We start from the raw sequence: 17691 nt of genomic DNA on the forward strand, positions 1-17691 counted from the left end.
GTACGATCAAATAATTTTTTTAATCGATTTAACTGTTTTACCTTTCGAATTCATGATGGATAAAACTATCTCACAAAACAAAAGAATGTTATGAGCATTTTTTCTCCGTTTCGACCCTCTTCCATTTTGAATTGGCCTCGTAAAAGCTTCTATAAATTTAAAGACGAAGAAAACTTTTACGACGAAGAAACAATATTAAGATTTAGTTAGAAACTAGATCTTAATAATTATTAAATATTATTCATAATTGTAGGAAACTTTCTCTTTAATAAGGTAAAGGGTGTAGTGTTTTAATTAAAAAAAAGGCCTGGTTTTTTAATTATATGCGGTATTAAATTCGAATTTCTTTTCGAAAACTTATCTATAATGTCCAATTTCTACAAATAAAAAATATTTCAAGATCTTTTTTGAAGTTGACGTGAAAATTAACGATGAAACCAAGAGATTATCTTTTTCGCTACAAATTATTATTACGCTTTAATTGTTTAAATTGTACTGTCAATATCAGAGGACCCTTTAAAAAAAAAGGTTCAAATCGTAAAATAGTTAGTATCGTGTTCTGAGTTAATTTTTTGGACACTAATAGGAAGAATTAAAATCATAAAATACCGCAAAAAAAAAACCAAAATGTTTGATACCATGTATCATGGAAAATGTAATATTTACACAATTAAGTTAATTTATATAAAAGAAAATTATTATAAAAAATAAAATTATACAAGAAAATCGCACGATATATTAATCGTTAAAATAATTTGTTATGTATGCGAAATATTTGTTCTTTTTTTGTTTGTATGTTACGAATGTGCTTGTGTTTGCGATTTTTTTTTCTTATTATTAATATTTTCTTTAAATTTAATTTACGTAATTTTTTTTTATAAATATTTTAACCGTAATTACGTAATCTAATTAATTTTTTGTTCGATGTCTAATAAAATAATATTTTTGTTAACACTCAGGTTTTATTTAATTTTGTGTTTTTTTTTTTCTGTTTTTAAACAATGGACGTAAATAATTTATTTAAAATGTATGAATGGTTGTTCTTTTAACAAATAAAAATACTTTAAAAAAAAAACATGTTGATAGCCACTGTTTCCTATATTGTATTTCTTCGAAATTATAAAACGCATTTGAAAGGAAGACCGAAGATTTTGTACATGGATTCGAGAACTTTTCATGTGTGGAAAGGCAGCTATGATTTTCTTGGTAGGAAATTACAAAAGGAATAATTGAATAAATCCGAACTTGTTGAAGAAAGTGTTAAACGCCCCCATACACGATTAAACAATTTTTGTAACTACCTTGGTTTTACCAGGAGTCAAGCTTGCAAAATTTGGATCGAGCTGTGGATTTTTGCTACTGTACACGAAATTTAAAATAGCAGAGAATGGCTATGCCAATTATATTTTGGCCACAGAACTGAAACTCACCAGAGCACAATTGAGAAGGGACTCTTCACAGGACAATTTCGATTGAACTACCACCTTCATAACTTGAGGATCTCTAATGATTTCACTTGTAGGGCCTGTATGAAGGACGATGAAATGTCCATACATGTTATTTCCACCTACAGAAACATACAGGGCATCAGATTTAGAATGTTTGGGTCTGAAACCTTGGATTCATCTATCCTGGGAGAAATCCTGGTAAAGAAGCTGTGAATTTTTACAGCTTTATTTGCTTAAAATTGTATCTCTTCCCCGAAGACGTCTCCCCCTAGGGTGACAGGTTGTTCTCAAGGAGGGCACAAAGTTCGCCTTGATCAGGCGAACTTCTTTTTATTTTAAGAAATTTGATTGTTTCGAATTTTTTGTGTCTTTAAAATATCTTCACAAAAAACAGCATAATTCGTAAAGGCACCTTCATCTATTTGTACTTTCGTCCTTAGTTCGATTTAAATTTTGTAGGTGCCCGTCTTGCATCTCTTGGTATGGGATTTAAGTAAATGATTTGATCGTGTAAGAGGTCTATTAGTTTCAAAATGCTCCGCTTAAAAAAAAGTCTCTTATCTAGTTTTTTTTTGCATCGTATTGAGGCCTCGCGAGTATGGTTTCCAAGGAAATCAAAGCTGATTATAGAAGGATTTGTCGATGTATTAAAAAAAAAATGTATTGAGGTAATTTTGATAACAGTAATTATTCAAATAACTGCGGGTAGTTTGATGATTCCATTTTTTTAATTTTGTATTTCAATTATTTCAATCCATAGTTTTGATTTTAATGAATTTCAAAATTACATCACAGACTGGACGAAGGAAAGATTTACCTGATTTGAAAGCGGGTTTTAGACGATTCATATCATTGTTAATGAAAATATAGAATTTAAAATACACTGTTTTCTCGATTATAAAGAAAATAGAATAATTTCTATCGAAACAGAAAAAGCGAACATTTTTTAAATTAAATATTGGAGTACTTTTTTGTCACCACTATAGTCCACATAATATACAATAATTTTAATCGTCTAGGTGTTACTTTAATACAATAATTTTAATCGTCTAGGTGTTACTTTAAAGTAAAAGTAAAGAACTATGAATTGAAATGAAACTTAATTTTTTTTTTTATTTCTTAATTAATTTTTGTTTGTTTTTAATTTTATAATTTTGCAATAGTAAATAAATTTTAAAAAAAAGATGGCTAAGCTATATATTGATAATTATAGCTTTTAGCGCATAAAATATTGATTAAAAAAATAATATTTACTAAGAACCAATGTATACTGATTTACTGATTACTGATTGATTGTAAAACTGATAACTGAAATCAATATTTATATTACAATTGTATTCATTAACTATTTCTTTATAAAAATCCACTTACTTGTTGAAAAAAAAAATCTTGCTCTTTTATTTCGGTCACCTAGGAATGCCACATTTCCAGATTTGATCGCGAGACTTCAGAAATCGTGTAGTTTCTCCAGTCTCCCGATATGAGAACTTCGGAACGCCTGCGATTGTACTCAGACCATATCTGTCTTGTAGTACCACAAGTACGTTCTTCCCTCCATCTAAGATTGGCCTTTTTCAGAATATCCTCTTTCAGGAGTAACTTGCAGTTCGCAAATGGAACTCCCGGATATTTATTGATGCTTGTGTCCGGCAGCATCATGTCTTTCTGGCAAGCTCGTCGGCTTCACAATTTCCTGGAATGTCCCTGTGTCCCGGTACCCATACCAGGTCTACATTCATTCGTTCCGCCAGCTCATTTAAGGACGTACGGCAGTCCTGTGCTACCTTTGACTCGACAGTTCTAAGTCACAGATAAAACTGCCAGAACGCGAAGCATTTGGTCCATTATATTATTCTATGGTCTTGTCCAGTAATACGTTTTCACCAAAATTGAACTTCGTCGATCCAGATGTCACGGATGTACACAAATCATAGTGTCATTGCGGGAATAAAGACAAAGTAAAAAAAAAAAAAAAAAAAAATTACTTATAGAAATCATTTTTTAATTAATTATTAAAGAATATACAATTACAACTATTTTTTAACCTTCTTAGAAATTTTTCGTTTTCGAGCTTTATTCGAAATCATTTTTTTCACTTTTAAAGGTACATATTCCACAGTACTTGATTCTTCAGTTTTTGAAAATGCTATAAAATCACTTGTATCCATTTCCATTTTATTGAGCGATGCACAAGGAGTAAATACTCGACTTTTAGTCGAATCTCGGTATAAATAAAGTTTTTTCGGCTCTTCTTTTTTCGTTTCAACTTCCATTACTTCAACTTTCGCTTGTTTATCTAATTTAACGGGACTCTCTTCTTTAATAGCTGAGAATTCTTTAATTTTCGTAATAATGGGTTCGAAATACGAGCAATCTGTTTGTTTGGTAAAACCTAAAGTATGTGATCGAATTCCTATTGAATTTAATAATAAAGTTCCTAAATTTTCTAGCAAAATAAAGGGGGTTTTTTTCAGTTGACATAATCGAGATATAAAATTATAAATAGTTGACATTTCTAAGATGTCTGAATCCAAAATTACAGCCATAATTTGATTATCTTCTAACTTTTTGATAATTCGATTAATTCCCAAAATAAAACATTTGCTGTAATAAAAAATCAATTTAATCGAAATTCCGTGACTGAAACTTACTTTGATACGAAACTTACTGTGTTTTCTTAATTGAACGATCGAATTCCACATGATCTTTAACATAGTTTTGTCGAAATTCTTTTCGTTTATCTTTTGGAATACCTCGAATTTCCTTCCATGGAATTTTTGGGATTGATTTATGTGTACCAAATAATTTAGTGATTAATTCAGCTACATGGGTTGCATTTTCATTACTAATAACCGACCTAAAAATATTCGATTAAATTTCGATTTTTCGAAATTAACCTTACAAAAAAACTAACCTATAATTTTCACGAGGTGTTGCAAGTACAGTTCGAATTGATTTCGGAGTAGCTTTTTTACTTGATAAAGCTTTTCTTGCTAGAATTTTATCAACAGTTGGTGCTTCCATTTATCCTGATTCCGTTAAATACTTCAAAAGTGAAGAATACGGCGGCTTCTAACCATAACTAATCGCTTACTATGATCGTTAACTCTGACTGAAATGAAATTTTATCCATTATCGGCCCAAATTTTAAAGTTATATCATTTTAATTTTTATTTGGATGGGAAATTAAATTAATAAAAGCTTTTTGTTTAAAAAAAAAATGGGAATTTATTTCTTAATTACAAAATTAATAATTACAAAATTAAGACTAAATTAATTAAAGACCAGTTCTCATTGGAGGTGAAACTAAAATAACTCCATCACCTCGAACGAATAACATTGGAATTGTACGTTTCGTGGTTTTATAAACTTCTTCATAAGTTTCCTCATCAATTTCTACCGTAGTGATCGTTTCTTCGGCATCACCCAAAACCATATTCAAATGTTGATCATATGCCTAAAAATATACAAATCAATTTTATGTCCAAAAAGATAAATTTTAAATAAATTTACATGTAATCTCCCACGTAGTTCCCTTTCATTTCGCATTTTCACGTAAATTCGTTCATCTAAACTTAACCGTACTAAATCCAACGGTTCTTTTACCGTAATCGCTGGAATCTAAAATAGAATAGATAAATAATAGAAAAAAAAAGTTTTCAAATATTATTTTTAGTAAATGTACATTTTCACCATCGTCTGCCATAGTTTTTAAATTTTCTTTTCAATTTTTGTAACGAAAAATGTTTTCATATACAATATATCTAATGTAAACAACGTCACGCGACCTCTGTATACAGAGTTTACATAATATTTATCTGTAATTGCTCTTGTTCGAAAACAAATTGAGTCGAAATTATGTGATATCTTTTATAATAAACGATTTAGCGCAAAATGTTATATGACCTTTTCTGAAAAAAATTTACAATAACTTTGATCTCTTTACTTTTTTCGTTAAAACTGTTAGGGAACGAGATAAAGTAAAAAAAAACCGGACGCACCCTTAAATTCAAGATGGCGGTACGTTTTCCTGGGGAGAGTACGATAACTGTGGCGACACGATGGAATATGGTTAAACAAAGTAAAACAAATCGAAAATGAAGAGTGCTAATTGTCGAGTTTCGGCTTAGTTTTTGAGTAATTGACTCCTAAAGTCTACATTTGAAATTACACATATGGTCATTTTTTTTATGTTGAATCGTTTAAATTTGACAAGTTCATATGGATTACAAGTTCCCTTGCGTTTACCCCGTGATTACGTTCATTCACTGATTTACAGGTTGGCCATGCCTTTAATGGGGTCGTGTTAGCACAGGCCTGCGTGTTTTTAGCCCTTGCGTTTACCCTGTGATTGCGTTCATTCACTGATCTACAGGTTGGTCATGCCTTTAATAGGGTCGTGTTAGCACAGCCCTTGCCTTACAAAATGGCGGATTTAATGACATAAAAATTTCATTTTTTAGACTTCATTATCTCGAAAACCAAGTGAAAACTCGAAAATTGGTATTCTGCATTTTCGTTTTATTTAAGTGTGGTTAACAATATTCTGTTGTCAAATCGTGGCACCACAGTTATCGTACTTGAGCCGTTTTCCTAAAGGTAGCATCTCGAATTTTTAATTAAGCTCATCAGAAGACCCCCCGCCTATATATCAAAATATCTTTCGGGCTAATATCTTTTTTCTATCACCTATAAGGAAAAAAGCGATTTTCGATATTAAACATGTAATTACACCATTTTATCTAATTGTAGTCTGTACATGGAGATAAGAACATATGACTTTCACAAAATGCTACCAAAAAAAGTGATTAATCTAAATCAAATACTTAAAATGTTTTTACAAGTAATCAATTACTTATTTTTAAATAAATAAACAAAGTTTAAATGATAATTAATATTATTAATGAATAAAATGTAATCAATTTTTCATAAATACTTTGGCTACCATTTTAAAAGTCGATTGTGAGCAAACGCAATAGACAAATATATAATATATATGAGTAGAATAGAAACAGGGCCGTCGCGTAAGGCGGTGTACACTTTCATATCTTTTGATCAAAAGTTTAACGCCATTTTCTCAATAAATTATCATCAATAATTAATCAAATTAGTTTAAAATAAATTAACAGTGTTTTAATTGTGTTGAAGAAATATAATTTGTGTGTTTTAGAAATGTTTAAAACGAAATAATTTAACTATTTATCATGTGATCAATTACTGGGTAAGTCACCTATTTAATCTGTGTAGACTTGTTTTTGTATTCACGCCTAAATTTTGACATTTTACAATATCATACAAAAAAAACATAGTTTTTTGAAAAGTTTGAATTAAAACAAAAATTAATTTGAGTTTTAAACTATTTTAATTTAGATTTGTTGGTGATTTCAATTAGTTTGACCTTTGATTAAAAAATTTGCAAACATTATTTTTTTTTTGATAAGTGGCCTTACGTCATCGGTGTAAATGCAATATTGTAATGAGAATATTTGCATAATTGTGTGTTTTTTTTTTTAAATTAAATTTTGGTAAGATCAAAATTTGGGTTTTAATTTATTTTTTTGAAAGTATTAAGTTCTTATGTTCCAAGTTCCTACTTGACGACAGTTCAGAGGAATCGATGAGTAAATTATTCGTAGTTTAATCGTTACCCAAAATTTTCTTTCCGATTTTGTAAAATTTTATGAATTAACGAAAGAAAAATATTTTTTATATTTTTTCCAACGAATTTTATCAGATTGATAGAGAATTTTATACATGATTCGTCAATGAAAAACAGGTTCGTAGGGTATAGGAAGTGTATAAATGAAAATTGGGGCTAATTTTTCACTTTTGAATGTATTTAGCCGGATTTAGTTTTTGAAAAAAGTGATTTTCAACAAAAAACTAAGGCAAAACAAAACGAAATTTTCAAAAATATCCGATTATTGTTTGATTTAAAAGGATTATATGTTATGTTTAGACAAAATCCGATTTCTAGGAATGTTTCTTGATGATTTTCGCGTATCACAGGATCTGGGTCGCAATTAGAACGCATCATTTTTAGAAATAGAATGATGACATAAAAAAATTTAGTTGGAACGTCATCCAAACCTCTATATAAAGGTACTATTAAAAAAGGATCAAATTGAAAATTTGTTTAAAATAATCGGGAACCATATTCGAATTGTTGTTGAAAAGCTTGCGAGGATGCCATATCAAGAAGGTCTTAACAGATTAGGAGATAATCTAAAATACCAACAATTAAAGGCATGGACCAGCTACGAGGGAGGGCGAATCGCCAAAAGCCTGTTGGATGAAGGAAACTCGTTCGGTAATATTCGGATAACCTGAACAAGTTCCAACATCTGATTGGAAAAAAATAATCTCCCGCGTGTGACAGATGCGGAGAAGATTCAGAAGAAATATCAATCCACTTTCTCTGTTACTGCCCGGCGCTCATTGAGCATCGAAGGAAATGGTTTGGTCTGGCCATAGTCGAACCAGAAGAAATTAGGAAACTCAGCGCTAGGCAAATCCTAAGTTTCAGTACATCAGCTCGAGCATGACCCGCTAACCTCCATACCATATCATATGATGTTGATTTTTGAACTTTGGAAGGTCCAGAAAATTAAAATCACAAAAATAGGGTTTTATGTAAGATTTCGGGCGTTATTCGAAAATATACTCGATCACTTGTTAAATGAATACGAGAAGACTTAAACGTAAAAGATAGTTTTGGCTCACAAAATATAAAAAATTGGATCCTTTTGATGGTCGGATGCAATGCTTTTCGAAGCTTTCGAAAAGATAGCTCTCGAAATATCTAGTATATGGAGGTGTAAAACCTACAAGGTTTTTTCAATATTGATCAATGATGAGAAAACGATTTAAAAATATAAATAAAATGATATTAGAAAATAGTTACACTAGTAATCCTATAATTTTTCTAATTAATTAATTTATTAACGATTGAACGGTTAATAAAAACAGCGGTGTCGTGTCAGGGGCAACAGCAGCTCATAGAGAGGCAGCTAGTATCAAGTAATGCGTACAGTATTTATTGTTGTGGATGCCTTCTTCCATATCATTTAATTTATATTCATTAATTAAAAAATTATTCAGTCTAGAGCCAATCATAGTATTTGACATTTATTTAAGAATGACTGGAAATTTGAGAAACAATTGTCAAAGGTCGTATGTAATCTAACACGATTTAAATTTCGGAAAAAGACCCAGAAAGTTCGTGTCCGGTTCTGGTTTGATAGTTCTACTGGCTGTCGAGAGATGGCGCTAACAGATCTCGGTGGTCAGTTTAAAGTTGATCATGATTATAGTTGTCGGTTTAAACAAACTTTCTAGATCATTTCTTGAATTTTCTGGAAAATTTCGAATCGATTTTGACCATTACACACATTTTGGAACTGTCTAGATCATTCCAGAATTTTTTCTTCACATTTTTGCCACCCACCGCAACCAAGCTCCCTTACTTTCACCAAGAGACCAAGGAATATTTACCGCCCCAACGGCAAATTGATTGGATTGATCTGGAATGATCTAGAAAGTTCCAAAATGTGTGTAACGGTCAAAATCGATTTTAAATTTTCTAGAAATGATCTAGAAAGTTTGTTTAAACCGACAATTATAATCATGATCAACTTTAAACTGACCGCCGAGAGTTGTTAGCGCCATCTCTCGACAGCCAGTAGAACTATCAAACCAGAACCGGACACGAACTTTCTGGGCCTTCTTCTGAAATTTAAATCTTTTAATTTCAATCAAGTTTAGTGTGTTTTCAAGGGTTTTATTGTTAAAAGTAAGTTATTTATATTAAAATATTCTGTCTGGATATAAAATTTATTAAATTAAACGATTTTCTAACAAGAAAAAGGACAATAGAAGATAATAGAATAGAAAAATACCCTTCTCTCGAAAATTATTTTAACCAGAAGCCTCTTGAACAACCCAGGGTATAAAAGGAGGATCTCTCGGCGAATTGAATCAGTCTTTCTTGAGAAACCGTAGAGTTTGGATCTAAAAAGAAACCAAACCTTAAAACTCCTTATTAAACAAAGAGGAAGATACTTTAAAAGTGACGTCATTGTTGGATAACACCATAGAGATTTCATATAATAATAATAATAATAATGGGGTTTACCTCCGTTTTATTGACATATACGCCTATAACAGAGGCCACCCACATCATTATTTGTTAATCTTTATTTATTTAATTACAAACATATTTACAATTATATTTTGATGTGGGTGGAGTCGGTTACTTCGTTCTTATTCAAGCGACGACAATGTGATCAATTCTGTACTCCCATTAATTATAAATTGTTCACATAGCCGCTGCCTGGATTCGAACCCGCAACCTAAGTCTAAATGGACAAACAGACAAAGGCACACGCTTAGACCGCTCGGCCATTTAGGCTCTTAGAGATTTCATATAAAATTCTGTTTTGCAAGAAAGAGAAGGGCAACAATTCTTCTTTTCTTAATCAATTTGAATATAACTTTCGAATTTTGTTATGGTATCAAGTCTACGGTTACATTTTTATGGTGGCAATCTCGATTTCAGTCGTCTACCCAATTATGATTGTCAATTACTACGCATGGTACTAGACCCATATTATTAATAATTTTTTTTTGTATAAATATATCAGAAAGAAATTTATTATTTAAAGGAGGCTATCAGATAGAAATTTTTATTTTAATATCATTAGATGATGTGTTTGTAATTAATTATATAAAATCGGCGATTAAATTACTTACTTTGTGTATATGTAGGGTATAAGAGAGAGAAGAACTTGGTTAGAGATCCCGTTAGCATGGTTTAATGAATAACAGTATGTAATTATCAGGGCCGTCTTTAAGCTTTTGGAGGCCCTTAGCACATGTGGATCACATTTTTTTAAATGTAGTGTTCATTTGAAAGCCAGAAAAAAAATTTTAAAAAGGTCAAGGTAATTTTTGGGTCAAAATTACCTTATGTACTGCATTTTATCGAAATTGGAAACAAAAAAAAAATTCTCGATTTTTGTGATTTTTTTCAAAGGGGTACCCCTTAAAAAAATTGCAAAAAATCGAAAAAAATTTATTGTCTCCAATTTTGACAAAACTCACTATATAAGGGCATTTCGACCCAAAAAAATCAAAAATCGGGTTTATTTGATGATTGGATGCATAGTTTCGGAGATATCGTCTAAAATTCCCTATGAAGTACCACTTTCTAAGAAACTGTGCTTCTAATCGTTAAATGAACACGATTTTTGAATTTTTTGGGTCAAAATTACCTTATGGACTGAGTTTTATCGAAATTGGAAACAAAAAAAAATTCTCGATTTTTTCGATTTTTTCCAAAGGGGTACCCCTTAAAAAAATTTGCAAAAAATCGAAAAAAATTTATTGTCTTCAATTTTGACAAAACTCACTTTATAAGGGCATTTCGACCCAAAAAATTCAAAAATCGGGTTTGTTTGATGATTGGATGCATAGTTTCGGAGATATCGTCAAAAATTCCCACTGAAGTACCACTTTCTCAGAAACTGTGCTTCTAATCGTTAAATGAACCCGATTTTTGAATTTTTTGGGTCAAAATTACCTTATGGACTGAGTTTTATTCAAATTGGAAACAACAACAAATTCTCGATTTTTTGACCCTTTAAAAAAATTCCAAAAAATTATTTTGTTTCTGATTTCGATAAAACTTAGTTAATAACGTAATTTTGATCCAAAAAATAAAAAAAATAGTATTGATAGACTAGGGAAATTAATTTTCCCTTCTTTAATATAAAAACAAACTTGTTTTTAAAAGTTCAGGGGTCAAGACAATACTATTTTTTGCTGTAGTAGTGTATCCGTCCACTTGGCTAGTAAAGTTAAAGCTTAGCATTTATTAAGAAAATTATTTATTCAAAGAAAAATGATTACGTATTATTTTATTAAAACCGCATTCTTGATTGGATGAGTAACCAAGAAAATTAGGGTTCACGAACACGAATTATGAATCATGCGCCGCTCACTATTCTTATTTTAATATTTATTGCATTGAAAATGTTAATTTTTTATGTTAATTATTTTTTACAATTACTCAAACAAATATTTAAAATGCAATTTTAATGAAAATTTTACTGTAATCATTTGATTTGGGGTTCGTCAATTATTAACATTAAAACAAAAAACAAACAATTGACTGAGTTAATTGTTGAAATACCATGTATAGACAGTGTTAATTACTCTGTCACATTACACATATATAACTGATACTCCCATATAGTACATACTATAAAATTTTCGCATAATTTTCGCTTTCACGGGTAAGTAGTGATGTTTACGAAAAAATGTTTCAAACAAAAGTTGTTTATTTTTTTATAAGGGACATTTTTTACATTTAAACTTTTTTTCTGTCTCTAACGGTTTACAAGATGTATCCTACGGACCCAAGACCCAATTGATCTATGTTGCTCGTTTACGAACTCGACCTCACTTTTTACGTCCTAACCACCCAAAAATTTCAGCTTAATATTTTTTTTCAGACAGACAATCGTAAATGGACTATTTAGGTGATTTTATGAACACCTATACCAAAATTTGGTTTATAGCATCAATATTTTTAAGCGCTACAAATTTGGGACTAAACTTAGTATACCTTGGTATTTTTCATATATATGGTATAAAAATTTGTTTTCAATAAATGTCTTACTCAGAATTTTCTATTTTCGGGGAGAGATTTGCCTTATTTTTTGATGTTAGAATATTCAGAAATCTATTCTAAGAGGATATGGAATAAAGGAGACTCACACTTGACGATATTTTGTAATTATAAATTGTTACACGATTTCAATATTTTTTAAAATAAGGAAGTCGTTGACGTTTCTTTTGAACCACAAAAACCGCACAGTTTAAATGTTGTACAAATTTAAATAATTTTTTTGTTTTAATTTCCTGATAGGTAATATTGGTATGCGTTTCGAAATTCGAAAATTTTAACAAATCATAAAAATGATAGCTCTCTAAGCATCCTTTTCATCTCATCTAATGTCCTTGATCATCACTTTAATATTGATTTAAGAAGGAGTGTTTTAAGTTTAAAGTGTTTATCTGTGCGTCTGTGTGTTTCTCAGTGGCATTGTAGCTCTTAAACTAGCTTCCAAAAATCGGTTTACAAGGAATAAATCGCATTTGTCGGAGGTTTTTAAAATTTTGTAAATTTCACTCGTATTTATATCCGGTGTTAGATTAGGACGTAAATAGAAAATGTAATTTTTGATATAATTGATGATCTGCTTTCTAAAGGTGATCTTTACCACGACTTGTTTTTAAATCTTTACAATTTCTAAATGTTTTTTAATGAATAAAACATAAATATTTAAAAAAAACGTATTTTAGCTGTTTATTAATAAAAATAAAATGTGTTTATATTGTACTTGAATGGTTAACTTAAGTAATTCCAATTATTCCAGAGTGTAAATGTAAATGTATAGATAGTTAGATCTCCCCATAACATCCGGTTGGTTATATATGCTGCGCCCAACTCCAACTTCATCATTATTTTAATAATCATTCTAATATGTTTATTATTATTCCTGACTCTAATGATATTTCATCATATGTGTTATCTGACTTTTAACTATTAGTCATATGTTGGTTGGTATGTTTTACTAGGGTTGCCAATTTCAGAAGCCGGGATTTTAACATACAATCGATACTTTAAAAAAAGGTAGTCAGTTATGAGGCGCTTGACAATGAGCAGATTGGATATAGTTTTCTGGATTGCTTTAATAATCAACTTAGATCCTAAAAGGTAAGAGATAGAAAAACACCATTTTATAAAACGTCACGCTGTCTTTGTTAATCGAGAAATCCTCAAAATTATATACGACAGTAAATACTAATAAATAAAGCATAAATCTTCGTCTTCAATATTTAAAAACAAAATCTTTGTGCTAATTGCACTAACAAGCACACTAAACGTAAATTGAATGACACGGTAAATCGAGAGCAACAACAATAATAATAAACAAAAGAGTTGAGTTTCTGAGTTAAAATTGACGTTCCGCGAGGCCCATAAAAGTATGTGAATTTCGAGGCAAAACTTAGGTTGGTTGGCAACCCTAGCTTTAACGAACCAATAACCACATATGGGCGGTATATTTCAAATACTAAAACAAGGACATATTGACACAATTTTACACGTTTAAATTTTTAATAGTTTGGTGTAATGACCTACTGATTACTTTTTAATTTGATTTATATCATCCTCTATGGTGACAAGAAAAATTAATTTAAACTCGGGAAATGTACGAGAAAACTTCGTGCGTAGTTACCATTTCAAAAAAGCTAAGATTCACCTTTTTTAGATATCTTCTTAGAGGAGCAACTTGCAGCTCACAAATGGAACTCCCGAATGTCTATTGATGCTTGTGTCTATCTACATTGTGCCATTTCTAGCAAACTCGCCGGCTTCACAACTTCCCGAAATGTCTCTGTGTCCGGGTACCCATACCAGGTTTAGATTCATTTGCTCCGCCAATTCGTTTAAGGTGAAAATCCCATAACCTACCCTCCTTCTCCAACTTAGATACGTCGGTATAAAATACCACGCCCTTTGGCTTAACCAAGTTCTCATCCCAATCCTTTTCTGGATGGAATCCTTTCTGAGAACTTGTTCCCGAAGTTGGGAGAAGATAGAACGTAGTCGACAGATCTTGGAAGTGAGTACCTTCGTAAGATCCGTACATAACTTTTAAAAATGCGCAAAGAGTGTAGTTTGAAATGGTTATACCCGTATTTGGAATACAGCCATAATATTTTGAAAAACACCTGATTCTTATCACAAACAGAACAAATTATTTCTAAATATTTTAAATAAATTATTTTGTGATTAGAATATTAATTTTTAAGCTTCCATTTCATTATATAATCACTAACTTTGATTATTTACATTCAGAATAACATTATTACTATGTACAGGATGTTTTAAGAAACTGTATCTTAAAGTGTATTTTCATGATAACGCTCACGCTGAATTACTAACTGAGCTGAATATTAATTTAAATGAATATCACACTTTCTTGGCCACTCTGTGTAATTGATAATTGAATAAATACGATAAATTTAATAATTTGTGAGATTTTTGAGACTCAGCTAATTAAAGTCTAATATTTTAATTACATTTTTGTGAATGGGGTTAGGCAACATTCTGTAAATGAAAATTAATTTTCATTTCTTTTTTTTGTTCTTAGAAACGAAGGTCAGTTTCTTTCATAAAATATGTGCGCATATTTTGAATAAGATTTTTTAGAGGTGTGTTGATTTTTCTTATAATGGTAAAAGGTAATCAACTTGAAACTGTAAGAATAGTATTGAAAGTTTTTGTTTACAATCTACTTTTGAAACAATTCAATAAATAAATCATAATAGTCATATAAGTCGTAAACCATAAAATAACTCCTCTAATTTCCAAGAGGAGATCCAAGAAAAAATTCTCTATTATGTGATAAATTTCAAATTTAACATTAATACATTTCTTCTTTGTTTCAGATCAAGTTTTCATTTTCCACAATGAAGTCTTAAATAATACTCAACAAACTGAAATCAATCGAAGAAAAACACAGATAAAAACTTAACAATGCCGCTTCCAAAAAGGCTGGTGGAACCAGTTCACGTATCGCGTGGTACAATTCCAGAAGATTATCCACTCCCATCAGAATTGGAGGCGGCTACAAATGGTACATTAGCCAATACTGTTCGACAATTATCATCGTTATCACGTCATGCAGAAGATTTATTCGGTGAATTAGCACGAGATGCAACACAAATTGCTGATCGGACAAATAATTTACAAGCTCGTATCGATCGTTTAGCGGTCAAAGTCACTCAACTTGATAGCACGGGTGAAGAAGTCTCACTACAGGATATACACATGCGTAAAGCATTTAAAAGTGCTGTTGTTTTCGATCAGCAAATATTCTCTCGGGCAACAATGCCTACTGCAATGTTAGAAACGTATCGTACATGCGATAAACCACCACCTCTGGATAAATTAAATTGTTATCGGGATGATGGAAAAGATGGTTTGAAGTTCTACACGGACGCGAACTACTTCTTTGAATTATGGCGACAAGAAATGCTGAAAGATACGGAACGTATGATGCATGATCGTGGCAAGAAACCACATCGACCACGTGAAAGTAGTCAAGCGGCGGCTGCAGGTGGGGGTAGACATAAAAAACGTGTGCGCCAGCCGCATAACACTCGTGAACGTCAACGGCAAATCGCTGTTACGCATGGTGAACATATTATGCCACAAAATGTTCAATATCGAACTGGTCCAAGTGTTATCAATCAAAATTCTAATTACAATATGGATCAACCTCCACCAGGTATGTTATCAAATTTATCCCAATTTCTAGATACATTTTTAGAATTCGGAGTAAACTTAAATCAATTCAGCTGTCAGCTCTCCGGCTATCGAATGGCTGTGACCAAAACCTTTTTTGAAGGCTGGATCCGCGCCTTACTTTAAAGATGAAATTATACTGCTCACAAGTTTCTAATATTTTTCTTTTATCAGGTATGGTGCTAACCGAACAATCAAGGCCACCTCGACCAAGTTCAATTGAACTACGACGATCGTATCCATCTTCAGGTGAAGTGACTGACGGTGGTGGCGGACAAATTCCACAACAAAACATGCCGTACGAGTATGGACAGGGTCCATTGAGCTCCGAATCACTATATGCCCAGAATTCGGGAACATATACACCGACACGTCGAGTACGACCAACACAAGCACCTCCACCACCTCCAGGTAGTGGTACACCTACTCCAAGTGGCTCAATCGGTGGTACGCCGACTCGAGGTCGAAGTATGTCAACTGGTAGAGAAACATTGCCACCACCGCCACCTCCACCAGGTGATCAAGTTTCATCTCCCCCACCAACTCAGATATCCTCAACAAATGGTGTTGCAGCACATTTATTAAATCGTAGTAACAGTAATTCACGGTCGGGAAGTCCATTACATCATGTTGTTAATACCACCATATCCTCACCCTCACCCCCTCGTGCTAAAACACCTGATAACAATATAAATGATTTACCACCTCCACCTCCTGTTCCCGAACAATCACCCCCACAAAAATCAATTTCACCACCGGTATCACAATTACCAGCTGCCCCGCCACCACCTCCTCCACCTCCACCTTTACCGTTAAGTAACGGTTTAACGAATAATACAACGATACCGAATTCAACGATTTCTCCTCCACCTCCAACAAGCGCACCGGTGGTTAATGGGGATGTACTAGCACCAATCAAAATAATGGGTTGTTCACCACCAAAGTTAACACCCCCAAAAGATCGTATTGGTAAACCGTTACCACCGCCGATTGTGGATCCACGTAATGATTTACTGAAAGCCATTCGAGATGGTATTAAGTTACGTAAAGTTGAGAAGATTGAACAAAAGGAGACAGAACGTACAAATGCACTTCATGATGTTGCTTCAATATTAGCGCGACGTGTTGCAGTTGAATTTAGTGATAGTGATTCAGCTAGTGAGAGTGAATATGATAGTGATGGATGGGGTGAACAGGAACCAAGTGCGTGACGGCGTGTTTCACGTTCATCGACAACAGCCGTGAATAGTACTACAACTGGCAGTGTTTTATTAGCGCATGCGCCAGTTGTTACATCAACAAATGTTCCATCGAATAACGATAAATGGTAAAGCGAATCGAAACAAAAAGTGTGTATGTGCGCGCCAAAAATGTTCATTCTATTATTCCAGTTTTTTTTAAAAAAAAAGACATTTTTTCTATTAAATATAAAGAAATGGTAGATTGATATCTTCTAGAGTTCAGCACGCTATCTAATTTATTTCTATAGAAATTTCACATTTCAATTTAAGTGAGGGGAACATGTTTATATTTTATTGAGTGAGCATGAACCAGGAAAATCGAGAACTATCAGGGAATGTACTCAAATAAAATCAATCCAAAATTTAGGGCTTCATAAAGGACCTAAGTCGATATTTTAAAAAATACTAGGCCAATCGTAAAATAAACTTCATTTATGTATTTTTAGGATCAAAATTGACTGTAGCCTCCTTGTGATTAACCTGTCACCCGAAGCCGAGAAATCGACGGATAAGAGGAGTTGTAATAGAACTATCATCAAACTTAAAAAATTTAAATCATTTTCTCGGGCTTATTAACAGAATGTAATTAAAAGATTGGGCGTACTAAGGTCCTTTACTTAAT

The 17691-nt window shown here is 31.9% G+C and overlaps 3 protein-coding genes across 3 annotated transcripts; 1 reads left to right on the plus strand and 2 right to left on the minus strand.

Moving 5' to 3' along the window:
* Positions 1-2723: 2723 nt before the first annotated feature.
* LOC123300337 lies at positions 2724-4559 on the minus strand. Its single transcript, XM_044882896.1, has 4 exons — positions 4363-4559; positions 4117-4305; positions 3545-4052; positions 2724-2756 (listed from the first exon to the last, which is right to left on the minus strand). The coding sequence occupies exons 1-4, from the start codon at positions 4470-4472 to the stop codon at positions 2724-2726; spliced, it is 840 nt and encodes a 279-aa protein (XP_044738831.1). The 5' UTR covers positions 4473-4559.
* A 117-nt stretch (positions 4560-4676) lies between these two features.
* Positions 4677-5242, minus strand: LOC123301638 (U6 snRNA-associated Sm-like protein LSm3). Its single transcript, XM_044884472.1, has 3 exons — positions 5134-5242; positions 4962-5069; positions 4677-4905 (listed from the first exon to the last, which is right to left on the minus strand). The coding sequence occupies exons 1-3, from the start codon at positions 5152-5154 to the stop codon at positions 4726-4728; spliced, it is 309 nt and encodes a 102-aa protein (XP_044740407.1). The 5' UTR covers positions 5155-5242; the 3' UTR covers positions 4677-4725.
* A 1214-nt stretch (positions 5243-6456) lies between these two features.
* LOC123301567 (wiskott-Aldrich syndrome protein family member 2) lies at positions 6457-17224 on the plus strand. The gene is made up of 3 exons (XM_044884374.1): positions 6457-6669; positions 14970-15811; positions 16003-17224. The coding sequence occupies exons 2-3, from the start codon at positions 15058-15060 to the stop codon at positions 17037-17039; spliced, it is 1791 nt and encodes a 596-aa protein (XP_044740309.1). The 5' UTR covers positions 6457-6669; positions 14970-15057; the 3' UTR covers positions 17040-17224.
* Positions 17225-17691: the final 467 nt, after the last annotated feature.

This window comes from Chrysoperla carnea, chromosome 5 (genome assembly GCF_905475395.1).
Source record: "Chrysoperla carnea chromosome 5, inChrCarn1.1, whole genome shotgun sequence".
In the NCBI taxonomy this organism is placed as follows: domain Eukaryota; kingdom Metazoa; phylum Arthropoda; class Insecta; order Neuroptera; family Chrysopidae; genus Chrysoperla; species Chrysoperla carnea.